Source organism: Euprymna scolopes, chromosome 11 (assembly GCF_053919585.1).
Source record: "Euprymna scolopes isolate OS-2025 chromosome 11, ASM5391958v1, whole genome shotgun sequence".
Classification (NCBI taxonomy): domain Eukaryota; kingdom Metazoa; phylum Mollusca; class Cephalopoda; order Sepiida; family Sepiolidae; genus Euprymna; species Euprymna scolopes.
In genome coordinates this window covers 39915052-39937301 of record NC_136492.1, presented here as the reverse complement: position 1 = coordinate 39937301, position 22250 = coordinate 39915052, and the positions used below count along the sequence as shown (strand labels likewise).

General features: G+C 37.4%; 1 protein-coding gene across 2 annotated transcripts in view; it reads left to right on the top strand.

Moving 5' to 3' along the window:
- LOC145287842 (mitochondrial enolase superfamily member 1-like) overlaps nucleotides 1-22250 on the top strand; it is a 400234-nt gene that overhangs the window by 102089 nt on the left and 275895 nt on the right. For both annotated transcript variants that reach the window (XM_080135718.1, XM_080135717.1), the window contains exon 3: nucleotides 21376-21491. In XM_080135718.1, coding sequence (XP_079991844.1) covers nucleotides 21483-21491 — 9 coding nt within the window. In that variant the 5' untranslated portion in view covers nucleotides 21376-21482. The remainder of the gene's footprint in view (nucleotides 1-21375; nucleotides 21492-22250) is intronic.

Sequence of the window (22250 nt, the reverse complement as noted above, 5' to 3'; positions counted from 1 at the left end):
CAACCGATCATAGCAGAGACAGGACTGAGCATGAGCACTGCTCAGTGTATGTTGTTAAAAAAAGATCTAGAAGACTTTTATCTTTATTAAGCCAACCGATCATAGCAGAGACAGGACTGAGCATGAGCACTGCTCAGTATATGTTGTTAAAAAAGATCTAGAAGACTTTTATCTTAATTAAGCCAACCGATCATAGCAGAGACAGGACTGAGCATGAGCACTGCTCAGTGTATGTTGTTAAAAAAGATCTAGAAGACTTTTATCTTTATTAAGCCAACCGATCATAGCAGAGACAGGACTGAGCATGAGCACTGCTCAGTGTATGTTGTTAAAAAAAGATCTAGAAGACTTTTATCTTTATTAAGCCAACCGATCATAGCAGAGACAGGACTGAGCATGAGCACTGCTCAGTGTATGTTGTTAAAAAAAGATCTAGAAGACTTTTATCTTTATTAAGCCAACCGATCATAGCAGAGACGGAACTGAGGATGAGCGCCGTTCAGTGTATGTTGTTAAAAAAAGATCTAGAAGACTTTTATCTTTATTAAGCCAACCGATCATAGCAGAGACGGAACTGAGGATGAGCGCCGTTCAGTGTATGTTGTTAAAAAAAGATCTAGAAGACTTTTATCTTTATTAAGCCAACCGATCATAGCAGAGACAGGACTGAGCATGAGCACTGCTCAGTATATGTTGTTAAAAAAAGATCTAGAAGACTTTTATCTTTATTAAGCCAACCGATCATAGCAGAGACAGGACTGAGCATGAGCACTGCTCAGTGTATGTTGTTAAAAAAAGATCTAGAAGACTTTTATCTTTATTAAGCCAACCGATCATAGCAGAGACGGAACTGAGGATGAGCGCCGTTCAGTGCATGTTGTTAAAAAAAGATCTAGAAGACTTTTATCTTTATTAAGCCAACCGATCATAGCAGAGACGGAACTGAGGATGAGCGCCGTTCAGTGTATGTTGTTAAAAAAAGATCTAGAAGACTTTTATCTTTATTAAGCCAACCGATCATAGCAGAGACGGAACTGAGGATGAGCGCCGTTCAGTGCATGTTGTTAAAAAAAGATCTAGAAGACTTTTATCTTTATTAAGCCAACCGATCATAGCAGAGACAGGACTGAGCATGAGCACTGCTCAGTATATGTTGTTAAAAAAAGATCTAGAAGACTTTTATCTTTATTAAGCCAACCGATCATAGCAGAGACGGAACTGAGGATGAGCGCCGTTCAGTGTATGTTGTTAAAAAAAGATCTAGAAGACTTTTATCTTTATTAAGCCAACCGATCATAGCAGAGACGGAACTGAGGATGAGCGCCGTTCAGTGTATGTTGTTAAAAAAAGATCTAGAAGACTTTTATCTTTATTAAGCCAACCGATCATAGCAGAGACGGAACTGAGGATGAGCGCCGTTCAGTGCATGTTGTTAAAAAAAGATCTAGAAGACTTTTATCTTTATTAAGCCAACCGATCATAGCAGAGACGGAACTGAGGATGAGCGCCGTTCAGTGTATGTTGTTAAAAAAAGATCTAGAAGACTTTTATCTTAATTAAGCCAACCGATCATAGCAGAGACAGGACTGAGCATGAGCACTGCTCAGTGTATGTTGTTAAAAAAAGATCTAGAAGACTTTTATCTTTATTAAGCCAACCGATCATAGCAGAGACGGAACTGAGGATGAGCGCCGTTCAGTGTATGTTGTTAAAAAAAGATCTAGAAGACTTTTATCTTTATTAAGCCAACCGATCATAGCAGAGACAGGACTGAGCATGAGCACTGCTCAGTGTATGTTGTTAAAAAAAGATCTAGAAGACTTTTATCTTTATTAAGCCAACCGATCATAGCAGAGACAGGACTGAGCATGAGCACTGCTCAGTATATGTTGTTAAAAAAAAGATCTAGAAGACTTTTATCTTAATTAAGCCAACCGATCATAGCAGAGACAGGACTGAGCATGAGCACTGCTCAGTGTATGTTGTTAAAAAAGATCTAGAAGACTTTTATCTTTATTAAGCCAACCGATCATAGCAGAGACAGGACTGAGCATGAGCACTGCTCAGTGTATGTTGTTAAAAAAAGATCTAGAAGACTTTTATCTTTATTAAGCCAACCGATCATAGCAGAGACAGGACTGAGCATGAGCACTGCTCAGTGTATGTTGTTAAAAAAAGATCTAGAAGACTTTTATCTTTATTAAGCCAACCGATCATAGCAGAGACGGAACTGAGGATGAGCGCCGTTCAGTGTATGTTGTTAAAAAAAGATCTAGAAGACTTTTATCTTTATTAAGCCAACCGATCATAGCAGAGACGGAACTGAGGATGAGCGCCGTTCAGTGTATGTTGTTAAAAAAAGATCTAGAAGACTTTTATCTTTATTAAGCCAACCGATCATAGCAGAGACAGGACTGAGCATGAGCACTGCTCAGTATATGTTGTTAAAAAAAGATCTAGAAGACTTTTATCTTTATTAAGCCAACCGATCATAGCAGAGACAGGACTGAGCATGAGCACTGCTCAGTGTATGTTGTTAAAAAAAGATCTAGAAGACTTTTATCTTTATTAAGCCAACCGATCATAGCAGAGACGGAACTGAGGATGAGCGCCGTTCAGTGTATGTTGTTAAAAAAAGATCTAGAAGACTTTTATCTTTATTAAGCCAACCGATCATAGCAGAGACAGGACTGAGCATGAGCACTGCTCAGTATATGTTGTTAAAAAAAGATCTAGAAGACTTTTATCTTTATTAAGCCAACCGATCATAGCAGAGACAGGACTGAGCATGAGCACTGCTCAGTGTATGTTGTTAAAAAAAGATCTAGAAGACTTTTATCTTTATTAAGCCAACCGATCATAGCAGAGACGGAACTGAGGATGAGCGCCGTTCAGTGTATGTTGTTAAAAAAAGATCTAGAAGACTTTTATCTTTATTAAGCCAACCGATCATAGCAGAGACAGGACTGAGCATGAGCACTGCTCAGTATATGTTGTTAAAAAAAGATCTAGAAGACTTTTATCTTTATTAAGCCAACCGATCATAGCAGAGACGGAACTGAGGATGAGCGCCGTTCAGTGTATGTTGTTAAAAAAAGATCTAGAAGACTTTTATCTTTATTAAGCCAACCGATCATAGCAGAGACGGAACTGAGGATGAGCGCCGTTCAGTGTATGTTGTTAAAAAAAGATCTAGAAGACTTTTATCTTTATTAAGCCAACCGATCATAGCAGAGACGGAACTGAGGATGAGCGCCGTTCAGTGTATGTTGTTAAAAAAAGATCTAGAAGACTTTTATCTTTATTAAGCCAACCGATCATAGCAGAGACAGGATTGAGCATGAGCACTGCTCAGTATATGTTGTTAAAAAAAGATCTAGAAGACTTTTATCTTTATTAAGCCAACCGATCATAGCAGAGACAGGACTGAGCATGAGCACTGCTCAGTGTATGTTGTTAAAAAAAGATCTAGAAGACTTTTATCTTTATTAAGCCAACCGATCATAGCAGAGACGGAACTGAGGATGAGCGCCGTTCAGTGTATGTTGTTAAAAAAAGATCTAGAAGACTTTTATCTTTATTAAGCCAACCGATCATAGCAGAGACGGAACTGAGGATGAGCGCCGTTCAGTGTATGTTGTTAAAAAAAGATCTAGAAGACTTTTATCTTTATTAAGCCAACCGATCATAGCAGAGACAGGACTGAGCATGAGCACTGCTCAGTATATGTTGTTAAAAAAAGATCTAGAAGACTTTTATCTTTATTAAGCCAACCGATCATAGCAGAGACGGAACTGAGGATGAGCGCCGTTCAGTGTATGTTGTTAAAAAAAGATCTAGAAGACTTTTATCTTTATTAAGCCAACCGATCATAGCAGAGACAGGACTGAGCATGAGCACTGCTCAGTATATGTTGTTAAAAAAAGATCTAGAAGACTTTTATCTTTATTAAGCCAACCGATCATAGCAGAGACAGGACTGAGCATGAGCACTGCTCAGTGTATGTTGTTAAAAAAAGATCTAGAAGACTTTTATCTTTATTAAGCCAACCGATCATAGCAGAGACAGGACTGAGCATGAGCACTGCTCAGTGTATGTTGTTAAAAAAAGATCTAGAAGACTTTTATCTTTATTAAGCCAACCGATCATAGCAGAGACAGGACTGAGCATGAGCACTGCTCAGTGTATGTTGTTAAAAAAAGATCTAGAAGACTTTTATCTTTATTAAGCCAACCGATCATAGCAGAGACGGAACTGAGGATGAGCGCCGTTCAGTGTATGTTGTTAAAAAAAGATCTAGAAGACTTTTATCTTTATTAAGCCAACCGATCATAGCAGAGACGGAACTGAGGATGAGCGCCGTTCAGTGTATGTTGTTAAAAAAAGATCTAGAAGACTTTTATCTTTATTAAGCCAACCGATCATAGCAGAGACAGGACTGAGCATGAGCACTGCTCAGTATATGTTGTTAAAAAAAGATCTAGAAGACTTTTATCTTTATTAAGCCAACCGATCATAGCAGAGACAGGACTGAGCATGAGCACTGCTCAGTGTATGTTGTTAAAAAAAGATCTAGAAGACTTTTATCTTTATTAAGCCAACCGATCATAGCAGAGACAGGACTGAGCATGAGCACTGCTCAGTATATGTTGTTAAAAAAAGATCTAGAAGACTTTTATCTTTATTAAGCCAACCGATCATAGCAGAGACAGGACTGAGCATGAGCACTGCTCAGTGTATGTTGTTAAAAAAAGATCTAGAAGACTTTTATCTTTATTAAGCCAACCGATCATAGCAGAGACAGGACTGAGCATGAGCACTGCTCAGTATATGTTGTTAAAAAAAGATCTAGAAGACTTTTATCTTTATTAAGCCAACCGATCATAGCAGAGACAGGACTGAGCATGAGCACTGCTCAGTGTATGTTGTTAAAAAAAGATCTAGAAGACTTTTATCTTTATTAAGCCAACCGATCATAGCAGAGACGGAACTGAGGATGAGCGCCGTTCAGTGTATGTTGTTAAAAAAAGATCTAGAAGACTTTTATCTTTATTAAGCCAACCGATCATAGCAGAGACAGGACTGAGCATGAGCACTGCTCAGTATATGTTGTTAAAAAAAGATCTAGAAGACTTTTATCTTTATTAAGCCAACCGATCATAGCAGAGACAGGACTGAGCATGAGCACTGCTCAGTGTATGTTGTTAAAAAAAGATCTAGAAGACTTTTATCTTTATTAAGCCAACCGATCATAGCAGAGACAGGACTGAGCATGAGCACTGCTCAGTATATGTTGTTAAAAAAAGATCTAGAAGACTTTTATCTTTATTAAGCCAACCGATCATAGCAGAGACAGGACTGAGCATGAGCACTGCTCAGTGTATGTTGTTAAAAAAAGATCTAGAAGACTTTTATCTTTATTAAGCCAACCGATCATAGCAGAGACAGGACTGAGCATGAGCACTGCTCAGTATATGTTGTTAAAAAAAGATCTAGAAGACTTTTATCTTTATTAAGCCAACCGATCATAGCAGAGACAGGACTGAGCATGAGCACTGCTCAGTGTATGTTGTTAAAAAAAGATCTAGAAGACTTTTATCTTTATTAAGCCAACCGATCATAGCAGAGACAGGACTGAGCATGAGCACTGCTCAGTATATGTTGTTAAAAAAAGATCTAGAAGACTTTTATCTTTATTAAGCCAACCGATCATAGCAGAGACAGGACTGAGCATGAGCACTGCTCAGTATATGTTGTTAAAAAAAGATCTAGAAGACTTTTATCTTTATTAAGCCAACCGATCATAGCAGAGACAGGACTGAGCATGAGCACTGCTCAGTGTATGTTGTTAAAAAAAGATCTAGAAGACTTTTATCTTTATTAAGCCAACCGATCATAGCAGAGACAGGACTGAGCATGAGCACTGCTCAGTATATGTTGTTAAAAAAAGATCTAGAAGACTTTTATCTTTATTAAGCCAACCGATCATAGCAGAGACAGGACTGAGCATGAGCACTGCTCAGTATATGTTGTTAAAAAAAGATCTAGAAGACTTTTATCTTTATTAAGCCAACCGATCATAGCAGAGACAGGACTGAGCATGAGCACTGCTCAGTATATGTTGTTAAAAAAAGATCTAGAAGACTTTTATCTTTATTAAGCCAACCGATCATAGCAGAGACAGGACTGAGCATGAGCACTGCTCAGTATATGTTGTTAAAAAAAGATCTAGAAGACTTTTATCTTTATTAAGCCAACCGATCATAGCAGAGACAGGACTGAGCATGAGCACTGCTCAGTGTATGTTGTTAAAAAAAGATCTAGAAGACTTTTATCTTTATTAAGCCAACCGATCATAGCAGAGACAGGACTGAGCATGAGCACTGCTCAGTATATGTTGTTAAAAAAAGATCTAGAAGACTTTTATCTTTATTAAGCCAACCGATCATAGCAGAGACAGGACTGAGCATGAGCACTGCTCAGTGTATGTTGTTAAAAAAAGATCTAGAAGACTTTTATCTTTATTAAGCCAACCGATCATAGCAGAGACAGGACTGAGCATGAGCACTGCTCAGTATATGTTGTTAAAAAAAGATCTAGAAGACTTTTATCTTTATTAAGCCAACCGATCATAGCAGAGACGGAACTGAGGATGAGCGCCGTTCAGTGTATGTTGTTAAAAAAAGATCTAGAAGACTTTTATCTTTATTAAGCCAACCGATCATAGCAGAGACAGGACTGAGCATGAGCACTGCTCAGTGTATGTTGTTAAAAAAAGATCTAGAAGACTTTTATCTTTATTAAGCCAACCGATCATAGCAGAGACAGGACTGAGCATGAGCACTGCTCAGTGTATGTTGTTAAAAAAAGATCTAGAAGACTTTTATCTTTATTAAGCCAACCGATCATAGCAGAGACAGGACTGAGCATGAGCACTGCTCAGTATATGTTGTTAAAAAAAGATCTAGAAGACTTTTATCTTTATTAAGCCAACCGATCATAGCAGAGACAGGACTGAGCATGAGCACTGCTCAGTGTATGTTGTTAAAAAAAGATCTAGAAGACTTTTATCTTTATTAAGCCAACCGATCATAGCAGAGACAGGACTGAGCATGAGCACTGCTCAGTATATGTTGTTAAAAAAAGATCTAGAAGACTTTTATCTTTATTAAGCCAACCGATCATAGCAGAGACGGAACTGAGGATGAGCGCCGTTCAGTGTATGTTGTTAAAAAAAGATCTAGAAGACTTTTATCTTTATTAAGCCAACCGATCATAGCAGAGACAGGACTGAGCATGAGCACTGCTCAGTGTATGTTGTTAAAAAAAGATCTAGAAGACTTTTATCTTTATTAAGCCAACCGATCATAGCAGAGACAGGACTGAGCATGAGCACTGCTCAGTGTATGTTGTTAAAAAAAGATCTAGAAGACTTTTATCTTTATTAAGCCAACCGATCATAGCAGAGACAGGACTGAGCATGAGCACTGCTCAGTGTATGTTGTTAAAAAAAGATCTAGAAGACTTTTATCTTTATTAAGCCAACCGATCATAGCAGAGACAGGACTGAGCATGAGCACTGCTCAGTGTATGTTGTTAAAAAAAGATCTAGAAGACTTTTATCTTTATTAAGCCAACCGATCATAGCAGAGACAGGACTGAGCATGAGCACTGCTCAGTGTATGTTGTTAAAAAAAGATCTAGAAGACTTTTATCTTTATTAAGCCAACCGATCATAGCAGAGACAGGACTGAGCATGAGCACTGCTCAGTATATAATGTTAAAAAAAGATCTAGAAGACTTTTATCTTAATTAAGCCAACCGATCATAGCAGAGACAGGACTGAGCATGAGCACTGCTCAGTATATGTTGTTAAAAAAAGATCTAGAAGACTTTTATCTTTATTAAGCCAACCGATCATAGCAGAGACGGAACTGAGGATGAGCGCCGTTCAGTGTATGTTGTTAAAAAAAGATCTAGAAGACTTTTATCTTTATTAAGCCAACCGATCATAGCAGAGACAGGACTGAGCATGAGCACTGCTCAGTATATGTTGTTAAAAAAAGATCTAGAAGACTTTTATCTTTATTAAGCCAACCGATCATAGCAAAGACGGAACTGAGGATGAGCGCCGTTCAGTGTATGTTGTTAAAAAAAGATCTAGAAGACTTTTATCTTTATTAAGCCAACCGATCATAGCAGAGACGGAACTGAGGATGAGCGCCGTTCAGTGTATGTTGTTAAAAAAAGATCTAGAAGACTTTTATCTTTATTAAGCCAACCGATCATAGCAGAGACGGAACTGAGGATGAGCGCCGTTCAGTGTATGTTGTTAAAAAAAGATCTAGAAGACTTTTATCTTTATTAAGCCAACCGATCATAGCAGAGACAGGACTGAGCATGAGCACTGCTCAGTGTATGTTGTTAAAAAAAGATCTAGAAGACTTTTATCTTTATTAAGCCAACCGATCATAGCAGAGACAGGACTGAGCATGAGCACTGCTCAGTATATGTTGTTAAAAAAAGATCTAGAAGACTTTTATCTTTATTAAGCCAACCGATCATAGCAGAGACGGAACTGAGGATGAGCGCCGTTCAGTGTATGTTGTTAAAAAAAGATCTAGAAGACTTTTATCTTTATTAAGCCAACCGATCATAGCAGAGACAGGACTGAGCATGAGCACTGCTCAGTATATGTTGTTAAAAAAAGATCTAGAAGACTTTTATCTTTATTAAGCCAACCGATCATAGCAGAGACGGAACTGAGGATGAGCGCCGTTCAGTGTATGTTGTTAAAAAAAGATCTAGAAGACTTTTATCTTTATTAAGCCAACCGATCATAGCAGAGACGGAACTGAGGATGAGCGCCGTTCAGTGTATGTTGTTAAAAAAAGATCTAGAAGACTTTTATCTTTATTAAGCCAACCGATCATAGCAGAGACGGAACTGAGGATGAGCGCCGTTCAGTGTATGTTGTTAAAAAAAGATCTAGAAGACTTTTATCTTTATTAAGCCAACCGATCATAGCAGAGACAGGACTGAGCATGAGCACTGCTCAGTGTATGTTGTTAAAAAAAGATCTAGAAGACTTTTATCTTTATTAAGCCAACCGATCATAGCAGAGACAGGACTGAGCATGAGCACTGCTCAGTATATGTTGTTAAAAAAAAGATCTAGAAGACTTTTATCTTTATTAAGCCAACCGATCATAGCAGAGACAGGACTGAGCATGAGCACTGCTCAGTATATGTTGTTAAAAAAAGATCTAGAAGACTTTTATCTTTATTAAGCCAACCGATCATAGCAGAGACAGGACTGAGGATGAGCACCGCTCAGTATATGTTGTTAAAAAAAGATCTAGAAGACTTTTATCTTTATTAAGCAAACCGATCATAGCAGAGACAGGACTGAGCATGAGCACTGCTCAGTGTATGTTGTTAAAAAAAGATCTAGAAGACTTTTATCTTTATTAAGCCAACCGATCATAGCAGAGACAGGACTGAGCATGAGCACTGCTCAGTATATGTTGTTAAAAAAAAGATCTAGAAGACTTTTATCTTTATTAAGCAAACCGATCATAGCAGAGACAGGACTGAGCATGAGCACTGCTCAGTATATGTTGTTAAAAAAAAGATCTAGAAGACTTTTATCTTTATTAAGCCAACCGATCATAGCAGAGACAGGACTGAGCATGAGCACTGCTCAGTATATGTTGTTAAAAAAAGATCTAGAAGACTTTTATCTTTATTAAGCCAACCGATCATAGCAGAGACAGGACTGAGGATGAGCACCGCTCAGTATATGTTGTTAAAAAAAGATCTAGAAGACTTTTATCTTTATTAAGCAAACCGATCATAGCAGAGACAGGACTGAGCATGAGCACTGCTCAGTGTATGTTGTTAAAAAAAGATCTAGAAGACTTTTATCTTTATTAAGCCAACCGATCATAGCAGAGACGGAACTGAGGATGAGCGCCGTTCAGTGTATGTTGTTAAAAAAAGATCTAGAAGACTTTTATCTTTATTAAGCCAACCGATCAAAGCAGAGACGGAACTGAGGATGAGCGCCGTTCAGTGTATGTTGTTAAAAAAAGATCTAGAAGACTTTTATCTTTATTAAGCCAACCGATCATAGCAGAGACAGAACTGAGGATGAGCACCGCTCAGTATATGTTGTTAAAAAAAGATCTAGAAGACTTTTATCTTTATTAAGCCAACCGATCCTAGCAGAGACAGAACTGAGGATGAACACCGCTCAGTATATGTTGTTAAAAAAAGATCTAGAAGACTTTTATCTTTATCAAGCCAACCGATCATAGCAGAGACAGAACTGAGGATGAGCACCGCTCAGTATATGTTGTTAAAAAAAGATCTAGAAGACTTTTATCTTTATTAAGCCAACCGATCCTAGCAGAGACAGAACTGAGGATGAACACCGCTCAGTATATGTTGTTAAAAAAAGATCTAGAAGACTTTTATCTTTATTAAGCCAACCGATCATAGCAGAGACGGAACTGAGGATGAGCGCCGTTCAGTGTATGTTGTTAAAAAAAGATCTAGAAGACTTTTATCTTTATTAAGCCAACCGATCATAGCAGAGACAGAACTGAGGATGAGCACCGCTCAGTATATGTTGTTAAAAAAAGATCTAGAAGACTTTTATCTTTATTAAGCCAACCGATCATAGCAGAGACAGAACTGAGGATGAGCACCGCTCAGTATATGTTGTTAAAAAAAGATCTAGAAGACTTTTATCTTAATTAAGCCAACCGATCCTAGCAGAGACAGAACTGAGGATGAACACCGCTCAGTATATGTTGTTAAAAAAAGATCTAGAAGACTTTTATCTTTATCAAGCCAACCGATCATAGACGAGACAGAACTGAGGATGAGTACCGCTCAGTGTATGTTGTTAAAAAAAGATCTAGAAGACTTTTATCTTTATTAAGCCAACCGATCATAGCAGAGACAGGACTGAGGATGAGCACCGCTCAGTATATGTTGTTAAAAAAAGATCTAGAAGACTTTTATCTTTATTAAGCCAACCGATCATAGCAGAGACAGGACTGAGGATGAGCACCGCTCAGTATATGTTGTTAAAAAAAGATCTAGAAGACTTTTATCTTTATTAAGCAAACCGATCATAGCAGAGACAGGACTGAGCATGAGCACTGCTCAGTGTATGTTGTTAAAAAAAGATCTAGAAGACTTTTATCTTTATTAAGCCAACCGATCATAGCAGAGACAGGACTGAGCATGAGCACTGCTCAGTATATGTTGTTAAAAAAAGATCTAGAAGACTTTTATCTTTATTAAGCCAACCGATCATAGCAGAGACAGGACTGAGCATGAGCACTGCTCAGTATATGTTGTTAAAAAAAGATCTAGAAGACTTTTATCTTTATTAAGCCAACCGATCATAGCAGAGACAGGACTGAGGATGAGCACCGCTCAGTATATGTTGTTAAAAAAAGATCTAGAAGACTTTTATCTTTATTAAGCAAACCGATCATAGCAGAGACAGGACTGAGCATGAGCACTGCTCAGTGTATGTTGTTAAAAAAAGATCTAGAAGACTTTTATCTTTATCAAGCCAACCGATCATAGCAGAGACAGAACTGAGGATGAGCACCGCTCAGTATATGTTGTTAAAAAAAGATCTAGAAGACTTTTATCTTAATTAAGCCAACCGATCCTAGCAGAGACAGAACTGAGGATGAACACCGCTCAGTATATGTTGTTAAAAAAAAGATCTAGAAGACTTTTATCTTTATCAAGCCAACCGATCATAGACGAGACAGAACTGAGGATGAGTACCGCTCAGTGTATGTTGTTAAAAAAAGATCTAGAAGACTTTTATCTTTATTAAGCCAACCGATCCATGCAGAGACAGAACTGAGGATGAGCACCGCTCAGTGTATGTTGTTAAAAAAAGATCTAGAAGACTTCTATCTTTATTAAGCCAACCGATCCTAGCAGAGACAGAAATGAGGATGAGCACCGCTCAGTGTATGTTGTTAAAAAAAGATCTAGAAGACTTTTATCTTTATTAAGCCAACCGATCCTAGCAGAGACAGGACTGAGCATGAGCACTGCTCAGTGTATGTTGTTAAAAAAAGATCTAGAAGACTTTTATCTTTATTAAGCCAACCGATCATAGCAGAGACAGAACTGAGGATGAGCACTGCCCAGTGTATGTTGTTAAAAAAAGATCTCGAGGACTTTTATCTTTATTAAGCCAACCGATCATAGCAGAGACAGAACTGAGGATGAGCACTGCTCAGTGTATGTTGTTAAAAAAAGATCTAGAAAACTTTTATCTTTATTAAGCCAACCGATCATAGCAGAGACAGAACTGAGGATGAGCACTGCTCAGTGTATGTTGTTAAAAAAAGATCTAGAAGACTTTTATCTTTATTAAGCCAACCGATCATAGCAGAGACAGAACTGAGGATGAGAACCGCTCAGTATATGTTGTTAAAATAAGATCTAGAAAACGTTTATCTTTATTAAGCGAACCGATCATAGCAGAGACAGAACCGAGGATGAGCACTGCTCAGTGTATGTTGTTAGAAAAAGACCTAGAAGACTTTTATCTTTATTAAGCCAACCGATCATAGTAGAGACAGAACTGAGGATGAGCACTGCTCAGTGTATGTTGTTAAAAAAAGATCTAGAAGACTTTTATCTTTATTAAGCCAACCGATCATAGCAGAGACAGAACGGAGGATGAGCACCGCTCAATGTATGTTGTTAAAAAAAGATCTAGAAGACTTTTATCTTTATTAAGCCAACTGTCATAGCAGAGACAGAACTGAGGATGAGCACCGCCCAGTGTATGTTGTTAAAAAAAGATCTAGGAGACTTTTATCCTTATTAAGCCAACCGATCATAGCAGAGACAGAACTGAGGATGAGCACTGCTCAGTGTATGTTGTTAGAAAAAGATCTAGAAGACTTTTATATTTATTAAGCCAACCGATCATAGCAGAGACAGAACTGAGGATGAGCACTGCTCAGTGCATGTTGTTAGAAAAAGATCTAGAAGACTTTTATATTTATTAAGCCAACCGATCATAGGAGAGACAGAACTGAGGATGAGCACTGCTCAGTGTATGTTGTTAGAAAAAGACCTAGAAGACTTTTATCTTTATTAAGCCAACCGATCATAGTAGAGACAGAACTGAGGATGAGCACTGCTCAGTGTATGTTGTTAAAAAAAGATCTAGAAGACTTTTATCTTTATTAAGCCAACCGATCCTAGCAGAGACAGAACTGAGGATGAGCACCGCTCAGTGTATGTTGTTAAAAAAAGATCTAGAAGACTTTTATCTTTATTAAGCCAACCGATCATAGCAGAGACCGAACTGAGGATGAGCACTGCTCAGTGTATGTTGTTAGAAAAAGATCTAGAAGACTTTTATCTTTATTAAGCCAACCGATCCTAGCAGAGATAGAACTGAGGATGAGCACCGCTCAGTGTATGTTGTTAAAAAAAGATCTAGAAGACTTTTATCTTTATTAAGCCAACCGATCCTAGCAGAGACAGAACTGAGGATGAGCACCGCTCAGTGTATGTTGTTAAAAAAAGATCTAGAAGACTTTTATCTTTATTAAGCCAACCGATCATAGCAGAGACAGAACTGAGGATGAGCACCGCTCAGTGTATGTTGTTAAAATAAGATCTAGAAAACGTTTATCTTTATTAAGCGAACCGATCATAGCAGAGACAGAACCGAGGATGAGCACTGCTCAGTGTATGTTGTTAGAAAAAGACCTAGAAGACTTTTATCTTTATTAAGCCAACCGATCATAGTAGAGACAGAACTGAGGATGAGCACTGCTCAGTGTATGTTGTTAAAAAAAGATCTAGAAGACTTTTATCTTTATTAAGCCAACCGATCATAGCAGAGACAGAACTGAGGATGAGCACCGCTCAGTGTATGTTGTTAGAAAAAGATTTAGAAGACTTTTATCTTTATTAAGCCAACCGATCATAGCAGAGACAGAACGGAGGATGAGCACCGCTCAATGTATGTTGTTAAAAAAAGATCTAGAAGACTTTTATCTTTATTAAGCCAACTGTCATAGCAGAGACAGAACTGAGGATGAGCACCGCCCAGTGTATGTTGTTAAAAAAAGATCTAGGAGACTTTTATCCTTATTAAGCCAACCGATCATAGCAGAGACAGAACTGAGGATGAGCACTGCTCAGTGTATGTTGTTAGAAAAAGATCTAGAAGCCTTTTATATTTATTAAGCCAACCGATCATAGCAGAGACAGAACTGAGGATGAGCACTGCTCAGTGCATGTTGTTAGAAAAAGATCTAGAAGACTTTTATATTTATTAAGCCAACCGATCATAGGAGAGACAGAACTGAGGATGAGCACTGCTCAGTGTATGTTGTTAGAAAAAGACCTAGAAGACTTTTATCTTTATTAAGCCAACCGATCATAGTAGAGACAGAACTGAGGATGAGCACTGCTCAGTGTATGTTGTTAAAAAAAGATCTAGAAGACTTTTATCTTTATTAAGCCAACCGATCCTAGCAGAGACAGAACTGAGGATGAGCACCGCTCAGTGTATGTTGTTAAAAAAAGATCTAGAAGACTTTTATCTTTATTAAGCCAACCGATCATAGCAGAGACCGAACTGAGGATGAGCACTGCTCAGTGTATGTTGTTAGAAAAAGATCTAGAAGACTTTTATCTTTATTAAGCCAACCGATCCTAGCAGAGACAGGACTGAGCATGAGCACTGCTCAGTGTATGTTGTTAAAAAAAGATCTAGAAGACTTTTATCTTTATTAAGCCAACCGATCATAGCAGAGACAGAACTGAGGATGAGCACTGCCCAGTGTATGTTGTTAAAAAAAGATCTCGAGGACTTTTATCTTTATTAAGCCAACCGATCATAGCAGAGACAGAACTGAGGATGAGCACTGCTCAGTGTATGTTGTTAAAAAAAGATCTAGAAAACTTTTATCTTTATTAAGCCAACCGATCATAGCAGAGACAGAACTGAGGATGAGCACTGCTCAGTGTATGTTGTTAAAAAAAGATCTAGAAGACTTTTATCTTTATTAAGCCAACCGATCATAGCAGAGACAGAACTGAGGATGAGCACCGCTCAGTATATGTTGTTAAAATAAGATCTAGAAAACGTTTATCTTTATTAAGCGAACCGATCATAGCAGAGACAGAACCGAGGATGAGCACTGCTCAGTGTATGTTGTTAGAAAAAGACCTAGAAGACTTTTATCTTTATTAAGCCAACCGATCATAGTAGAGACAGAACTGAGGATGAGCACTGCTCAGTGTATGTTGTTAAAAAAAGATCTAGAAGACTTTTATCTTTATTAAGCCAACCGATCATAGCAGAGACAGAACGGAGGATGAGCACCGCTCAATGTATGTTGTTAAAAAAAGATCTAGAAGACTTTTATCTTTATTAAGCCAACTGTCATAGCAGAGACAGAACTGAGGATGAGCACCGCCCAGTGTATGTTGTTAAAAAAAGATCTAGGAGACTTTTATCCTTATTAAGCCAACCGATCATAGCAGAGACAGAACTGAGGATGAGCACTGCTCAGTGTATGTTGTTAGAAAAAGATCTAGAAGACTTTTATATTTATTAAGCCAACCGATCATAGCAGAGACAGAACTGAGGATGAGCACTGCTCAGTGCATGTTGTTAGAAAAAGATCTAGAAGACTTTTATATTTATTAAGCCAACCGATCATAGGAGAGACAGAACTGAGGATGAGCACTGCTCAGTGTATGTTGTTAGAAAAAGACCTAGAAGACTTTTATCTTTATTAAGCCAACCGATCATAGTAGAGACAGAACTGAGGATGAGCACTGCTCAGTGTATGTTGTTAAAAAAAGATCTAGAAGACTTTTATCTTTATTAAGCCAACCGATCCTAGCAGAGACAGAACTGAGGATGAGCACCGCTCAGTGTATGTTGTTAAAAAAAGATCTAGAAGACTTTTATCTTTATTAAGCCAACCGATCATAGCAGAGACCGAACTGAGGATGAGCACTGCTCAGTGTATGTTGTTAGAAAAAGATCTAGAAGACTTTTATCTTTATTAAGCCAACCGATCCTAGCAGAGATAGAACTGAGGATGAGCACCGCTCAGTGTATGTTGTTAAAAAAAGATCTAGAAGACTTTTATCTTTATTAAGCCAACCGATCCTAGCAGAGACAGAACTGAGGATGAGCACCGCTCAGTGTATGTTGTTAAAAAAAGATCTAGAAGACTTTTATCTTTATTAAGCCAACCGATCATAGCAGAGACAGAACTGAGGATGAGCACCGCTCAGTGTATGTTGTTAAAATAAGATCTAGAAAACGTTTATCTTTATTAAGCGAACCGATCATAGCAGAGACAGAACCGAGGATGAGCACTGCTCAGTGTATGTTGTTAGAAAAAGACCTAGAAGACTTTTATCTTTATTAAGCCAACCGATCATAGTAGAGACAGAACTGAGGATGAGCACTGCTCAGTGTATGTTGTTAAAAAAAGATCTAGAAGACTTTTATCTTTATTAAGCCAACCGATCATAGCAGAGACAGAACTGAGGATGAGCACCGCTCAGTGTATGTTGTTAGAAAAAGATTTAGAAGACTTTTATCTTTATTAAGCCAACCGATCATAGCAGAGACAGAACGGAGGATGAGCACCGCTCAATGTATGTTGTTAAAAAAAGATCTAGAAGACTTTTATCTTTATTAAGCCAACTGTCATAGCAGAGACAGAACTGAGGATGAGCACCGCCCAGTGTATGTTGTTAAAAAAAGATCTAGGAGACTTTTATCCTTATTAAGCCAACCGATCATAGCAGAGACAGAACTGAGGATGAGCACTGCTCAGTGTATGTTGTTAGAAAAAGATCTAGAAGCCTTTTATATTTATTAAGCCAACCGATCATAGCAGAGACAGAACTGAGGATGAGCACTGCTCAGTGCATGTTGTTAGAAAAAGATCTAGAAGACTTTTATATTTATTAAGCCAACCGATCATAGGAGAGACAGAACTGAGGATGAGCACTGCTCAGTGTATGTTGTTAGAAAAAGACCTAGAAGACTTTTATCTTTATTAAGCCAACCGATCATAGTAGAGACAGAACTGAGGATGAGCACTGCTCAGTGTATGTTGTTAAAAAAAGATCTAGAAGACTTTTATCTTTATTAAGCCAACCGATCCTAGCAGAGACAGAACTGAGGATGAGCACCGCTCAGTGTATGTTGTTAAAAAAAGATCTAGAAGACTTTTATCTTTATTAAGCCAACCGATCATAGCAGAGACCGAACTGAGGATGAGCACTGCTCAGTGTATGTTGTTAGAAAAAGATCTAGAAGACTTTTATCTTTATTAAGCCAACCGATCCTAGCAGAGATAGAACTGAGGATGAGCACCGCTCAGTGTATGTTGTTAAAAAAAGATCTAGAAGACTTTTATCTTTATTAAGCCAACCGATCCTAGCAGAGACCGAACTGAGGATGAGCACTGCTCAGTGTATGTTGTTAAAAAAAGATCTAGAAGACTTTTATCTTTATTAAGCCCACCGATCATAGCAGATACAGAACTGAGGATGAGCACTGCTCAGTGTATGTTGTTAAAAAAAGATCTAGAAGACTTTTATCTTTATTAAGCCAACCGATCATTGTAGAGACAGAACTGAGGATGAGCACTGCTCAGTGTATGTTGTTAAAAAATATCTAGAAGACTTTTATCTTTATTAAGCCAACCGATCCTAGCAGAGACAGAACTGAGGATGAGCACCGCTCAGTGTATGTTGTTAAAAAAAGATCTAGAAGACTTTTATCTTTATTAAGCAAACCGATCATAGCAGAGACAGAACTGAGGATGAGCGCCGTTCAGTGTATGTTGTTAGAAAAAGATCTAGAAGACTTGCAAAATGTCCATCACCATCTGTGTAATACCATCCTGGTCGAGTTCTTTTCATACACATGGGCAGGAAAATGTGCACTAACCATAAGTCCCGGTGGCTACACTTTTATCTTTGTCTAGTGGTGGACACTTCAAAAATGCAGTAAAACTCTCGCTGGAACTACCACTCTGACGCTAAGGGCACACAAAACATGCATGACTCTAAGTCCATGTGGCAATACCTTTTGCACTCTGGTTGGCCGTTTATTGATTTGATGTCGTGTTCCTTTTTGTAGATGCTCTGGTGTCGCTGGTATATTTCTTTTTTCAGTGCAGTCTAGGTTGGTTGTCAGCGCTGTAATTAACTGGGTTTTCAAATCAAGCAATTCAATAATTCAGCGATCATTATTTATAAACAAGAATAATAATTCATAACATTTTGTGTAAAGGAAAAGTAATTATTCAGGTTCTTAATCGCTTCATAATGCAGGATGTTTTTAACTTGGGTTCATACAGACAGCTTCTTAGTCAGGAGCAAGAGCTTTTCAACTTAGCTCTTCGATACCAGCCAGCAAATCCTCTAAATTTCCAAACACAATGGTTTTTTATTGAACCCTAATTCCGACCACATCTCTTTGAGATTAGCATTTCTTCGTCTGCCGTTTGGAGATTACTCTTTTCTTTCTCTATCTTAACCCATATTTCTCTTTAATTCTCTTTTTCCTTTTTCTTTCTTTCTCTCTCCGACTCATATTTCTTTTTAATGTTCTTTGTCCTTTTTCTTTCTTTCTCCCTTTCGAACCATTTGTTTCAAAGAAATTTCATTATCAGCTATGCTCTTTCATCTTGAAATTTAATTTCCATTACTTACATAGTGGTTAGACACTTAAAATAAAACACGTGGCCCAATATCAGGGCAGACTTCTTGTCGCCAATGTCAACATCACTTTGCAGAGAAATTTCCCCTCCGTCCATTATATCGGCCAAAAAACATATTCTAGGATTTTGGAGAAAAGAATGAATTTCTTAAACTTTTCGTAAGCAGAGTAAACATCGTTACATACGGTACTCTAGTGAGTTCATTAACAATCTAAGTTATAAGCAAGGGAGAAATCATGACAAAATTTCCTTTGTCATCTATTTTGTTTGAGTGGACTAGCCATTTAAGATTGTGAACACTGAAATCTCCACAGGTGTGAATATTGACTGAGAGACGAGCAGAGTAGGATCAATTTGCTTAACAATACTCTCAAAGATAACTACTCCATCATTATGACATGATATATGGGATTTTTGAAAATGCTAATATTAACCGATTGGAACTCGAGAGTTTTGACCAAGATTAAGAAGTGCAGTTTTATGACAGAGTGGCTATCATAAAAAATAAGGTTAAAAAACAAGTGAAGAAGAAGAAGAAACTAGTTTGTGAATCACACTATTATAATGCTCTTACCTGTTTCTGTTGACTATTTTTCTTGCTTGCCCCCCTTAGTTATTACATGGATTCGACATATCCAGTTTGATTCATGATATTCTTATCTGATGGATTACTTAGCTGAAAAGCAGTTGTGCGTTCCTCAAATCATCAGGGTAAAACATTTGACTTCTTCAAAAGCATCTGACATGCAAACATACCCAGTCTGGTACAAGGCCATTTAATGTTATAATGCTGAAGTAGATTAGAAATTTATGTGTGAGACAAACGAGCATAAGAAAAATTGGTCTTTTACAGTATCTATTTTACATCTCTGTAAAAAAATATATTTTGTTTGTTAACCCCTGTTTTCTCGCTCTCATTCACAAAATCTCATTGTTAAAATTAGTGTTTGCTAACTGGTGACCTATTCATAACATTCATTTTTCTTATCCATCCTTTTCATTCAATAAGTTAGCTACATTTTATTGCTAGCATCGCTTTTTGCATTTTGCAAAGACGTTATTGTCATCAAAATATATTACTTGAGGCCACATTTCTTTTTTGTTTTGAGAATAATTTAATTTGAAGGTGTTTTGTTTGCATTTGAAAATACATTAATTTTGTGTAGTGTTAATCATGTTCTTTTTTTTATTTTAAATTTGGATGCTTAAGATACATCTGTGCCAACCTGTTTCTCAGCCAATACATGAATGATTTTCGGTAATTTATAAAGTTTCGTGGTCCTGAAAGAACGCAAGAAAAATTCTGTTTAGGCATTAAAAGTACAAGGCGGGACGATAAAATTATCGCCCTAGAAAAGACAACATGATTCCATTTCCGTTTGATGGAAACCGATTTTCTTTTTTTGTTGCAGACCATCTACTAGTTAGCCAGTTGTGTACAAATCCCAAGAGCGATAGCAGCATGTCTGAAAGTGATACACTGTTCAATGAGCAAGATCGGAGATGTGCCGCTGTACAACTCATGCTCTCTACCGATCCAAGTTATGACAACAGAACCATTGCCAACGCCCCCAAAATGCATCGCTGGAGTGCCACAAATAACAGGGACGTGTCCAGGATGATGAACACAAAGTTTCTGGCCATGGCTTCAGAAGGAGTGCTATGACTTTGTACCCTTCTCTCACTGCTCCCCCCCCCTTCTTCCCTGACCTGAACCTGCTGGACTACTTCATTTAGTCATATGTCGAGAACATAACCAACATGACCTACCACAACACTAAATCTAGCCTGATCACTACCACCTGTCGAGTATTTGCCAAGTTCCCGCTGGTGCTTGTAGAAAAGGCATGCTCTCAGTTCCAGACCTGTACCGAGGCGGTGATTGAGGCTGAAGGCGGTTACATTAAATAGATGTCAGCTCTACTACATAATCAATTGATTTTTTCAATAAAAGATTTAAAATAAAGCTGTAGTGTTGTTTTCTTTAGAGCAACAACTTTATCATTCCATCCTGTAGTTCTATGTTGTTTTGGTTAAATATTATTAATTTATATTATTATTAACAAATATTATTAAACGAGGAATCATTTCGAGTTAAAAGTTGAGTTTTATTGTTAGATAAACACAATATCAGGTCAAATTCGACAGCCATTTTGTTTTGCTTCCACTTCTTTCACATAACATAGACACCCTTCCAGCAACCATGCTTTTTCAATTTTAGATGCATAATACAAATTGGATTTTAATGGAAATAATTCCTCACTTAGTAATACATAACGAAATCAAAAACATAAAACTACTTTTAATGTTAGATAAACACGACATCAGGCCAACATCGGCAGCCATTTTGTTTTTCTACAGCTTCTTTCACATAACATAAACACTCTTCCAGTATGCTTTTTTCAATTTTAGATGCACAATACAAACTGGATTTTAATGAAAATAATCGCTCATTTAGTAATATATAACGAAAACAAAAACATAAAACAACTTTTAATGCCTAAACAATTTTTTTTCATGTTCTTCCATGGCTGCAGGTTTTATTAATTGTCAGGTTTTCTTACGTCATATTTTTTTTGTTTTTAATATTTTTCTAGTTTGTTGTGCCGTTGAAGCTCTCAGTAAATTAGTGGTTGGAACAAAAGTGAAAGACATTTTTAATGATTTTTCTTCATTTTGGCGTCGTCTTACAAGCGAAGATCAAATGCGATGGGTAAGTAAGAAATCCATTCGTATTTCATACGAAATAATGGAATATGTTAAGTCTTATAAACAACAACAAAAAACCTAAGTGCAGAGTGACCCGAAGGCTCCTATTTTTGTTAGTTGCTACACCAAGATGTAGGAGAGGGTGCCTCTCCATCCTCAGGATTACACTACTTGCCTTTGATCCTCCTCTTATACTGCTGAGTACTTAGCAAGCATGCATCAAATACCATTTTTTAAAGTCTTTGGCATGATTCGACCAAGGATTGACCCTCAGTCTCCCAGCCCATTACCAAACACTATTATCATTATGTCAAATGGGTCAGTTTACAAGCAAAAAGCAGAATGCCCATTAAGAGACACACTGTAAATATTATATTAATAGAGAAAACTTTTTTATCTAAAATTTACAAGTTAAATCTAGATTTTTAAAACCAACTTCTTACAACTACGAAAAAACTTTCTCAACCACCGATTGCCACAACAAATAACACCCTATCTGAGAGCCTATCCTTCAAACTTCCTTGGCTTAACATTCACAGGCAATATAAATTTGAACAAATACTTTGAGGACATTGCAAAGAAAATGGGTTCCTTCTATTAAATTGAGAAGAAAGTGCTTGTAGAATTGTTAATTTTGATTTCACATAATATCTTTTTAAATAAGTTTTCATTGTAATAACTTTACTTTATATATTATTTTAAAGAGCGTTTGTCGCTCTATCTAATCGTTTACATTATAATCGTTTTAAAACAATTATGTTTT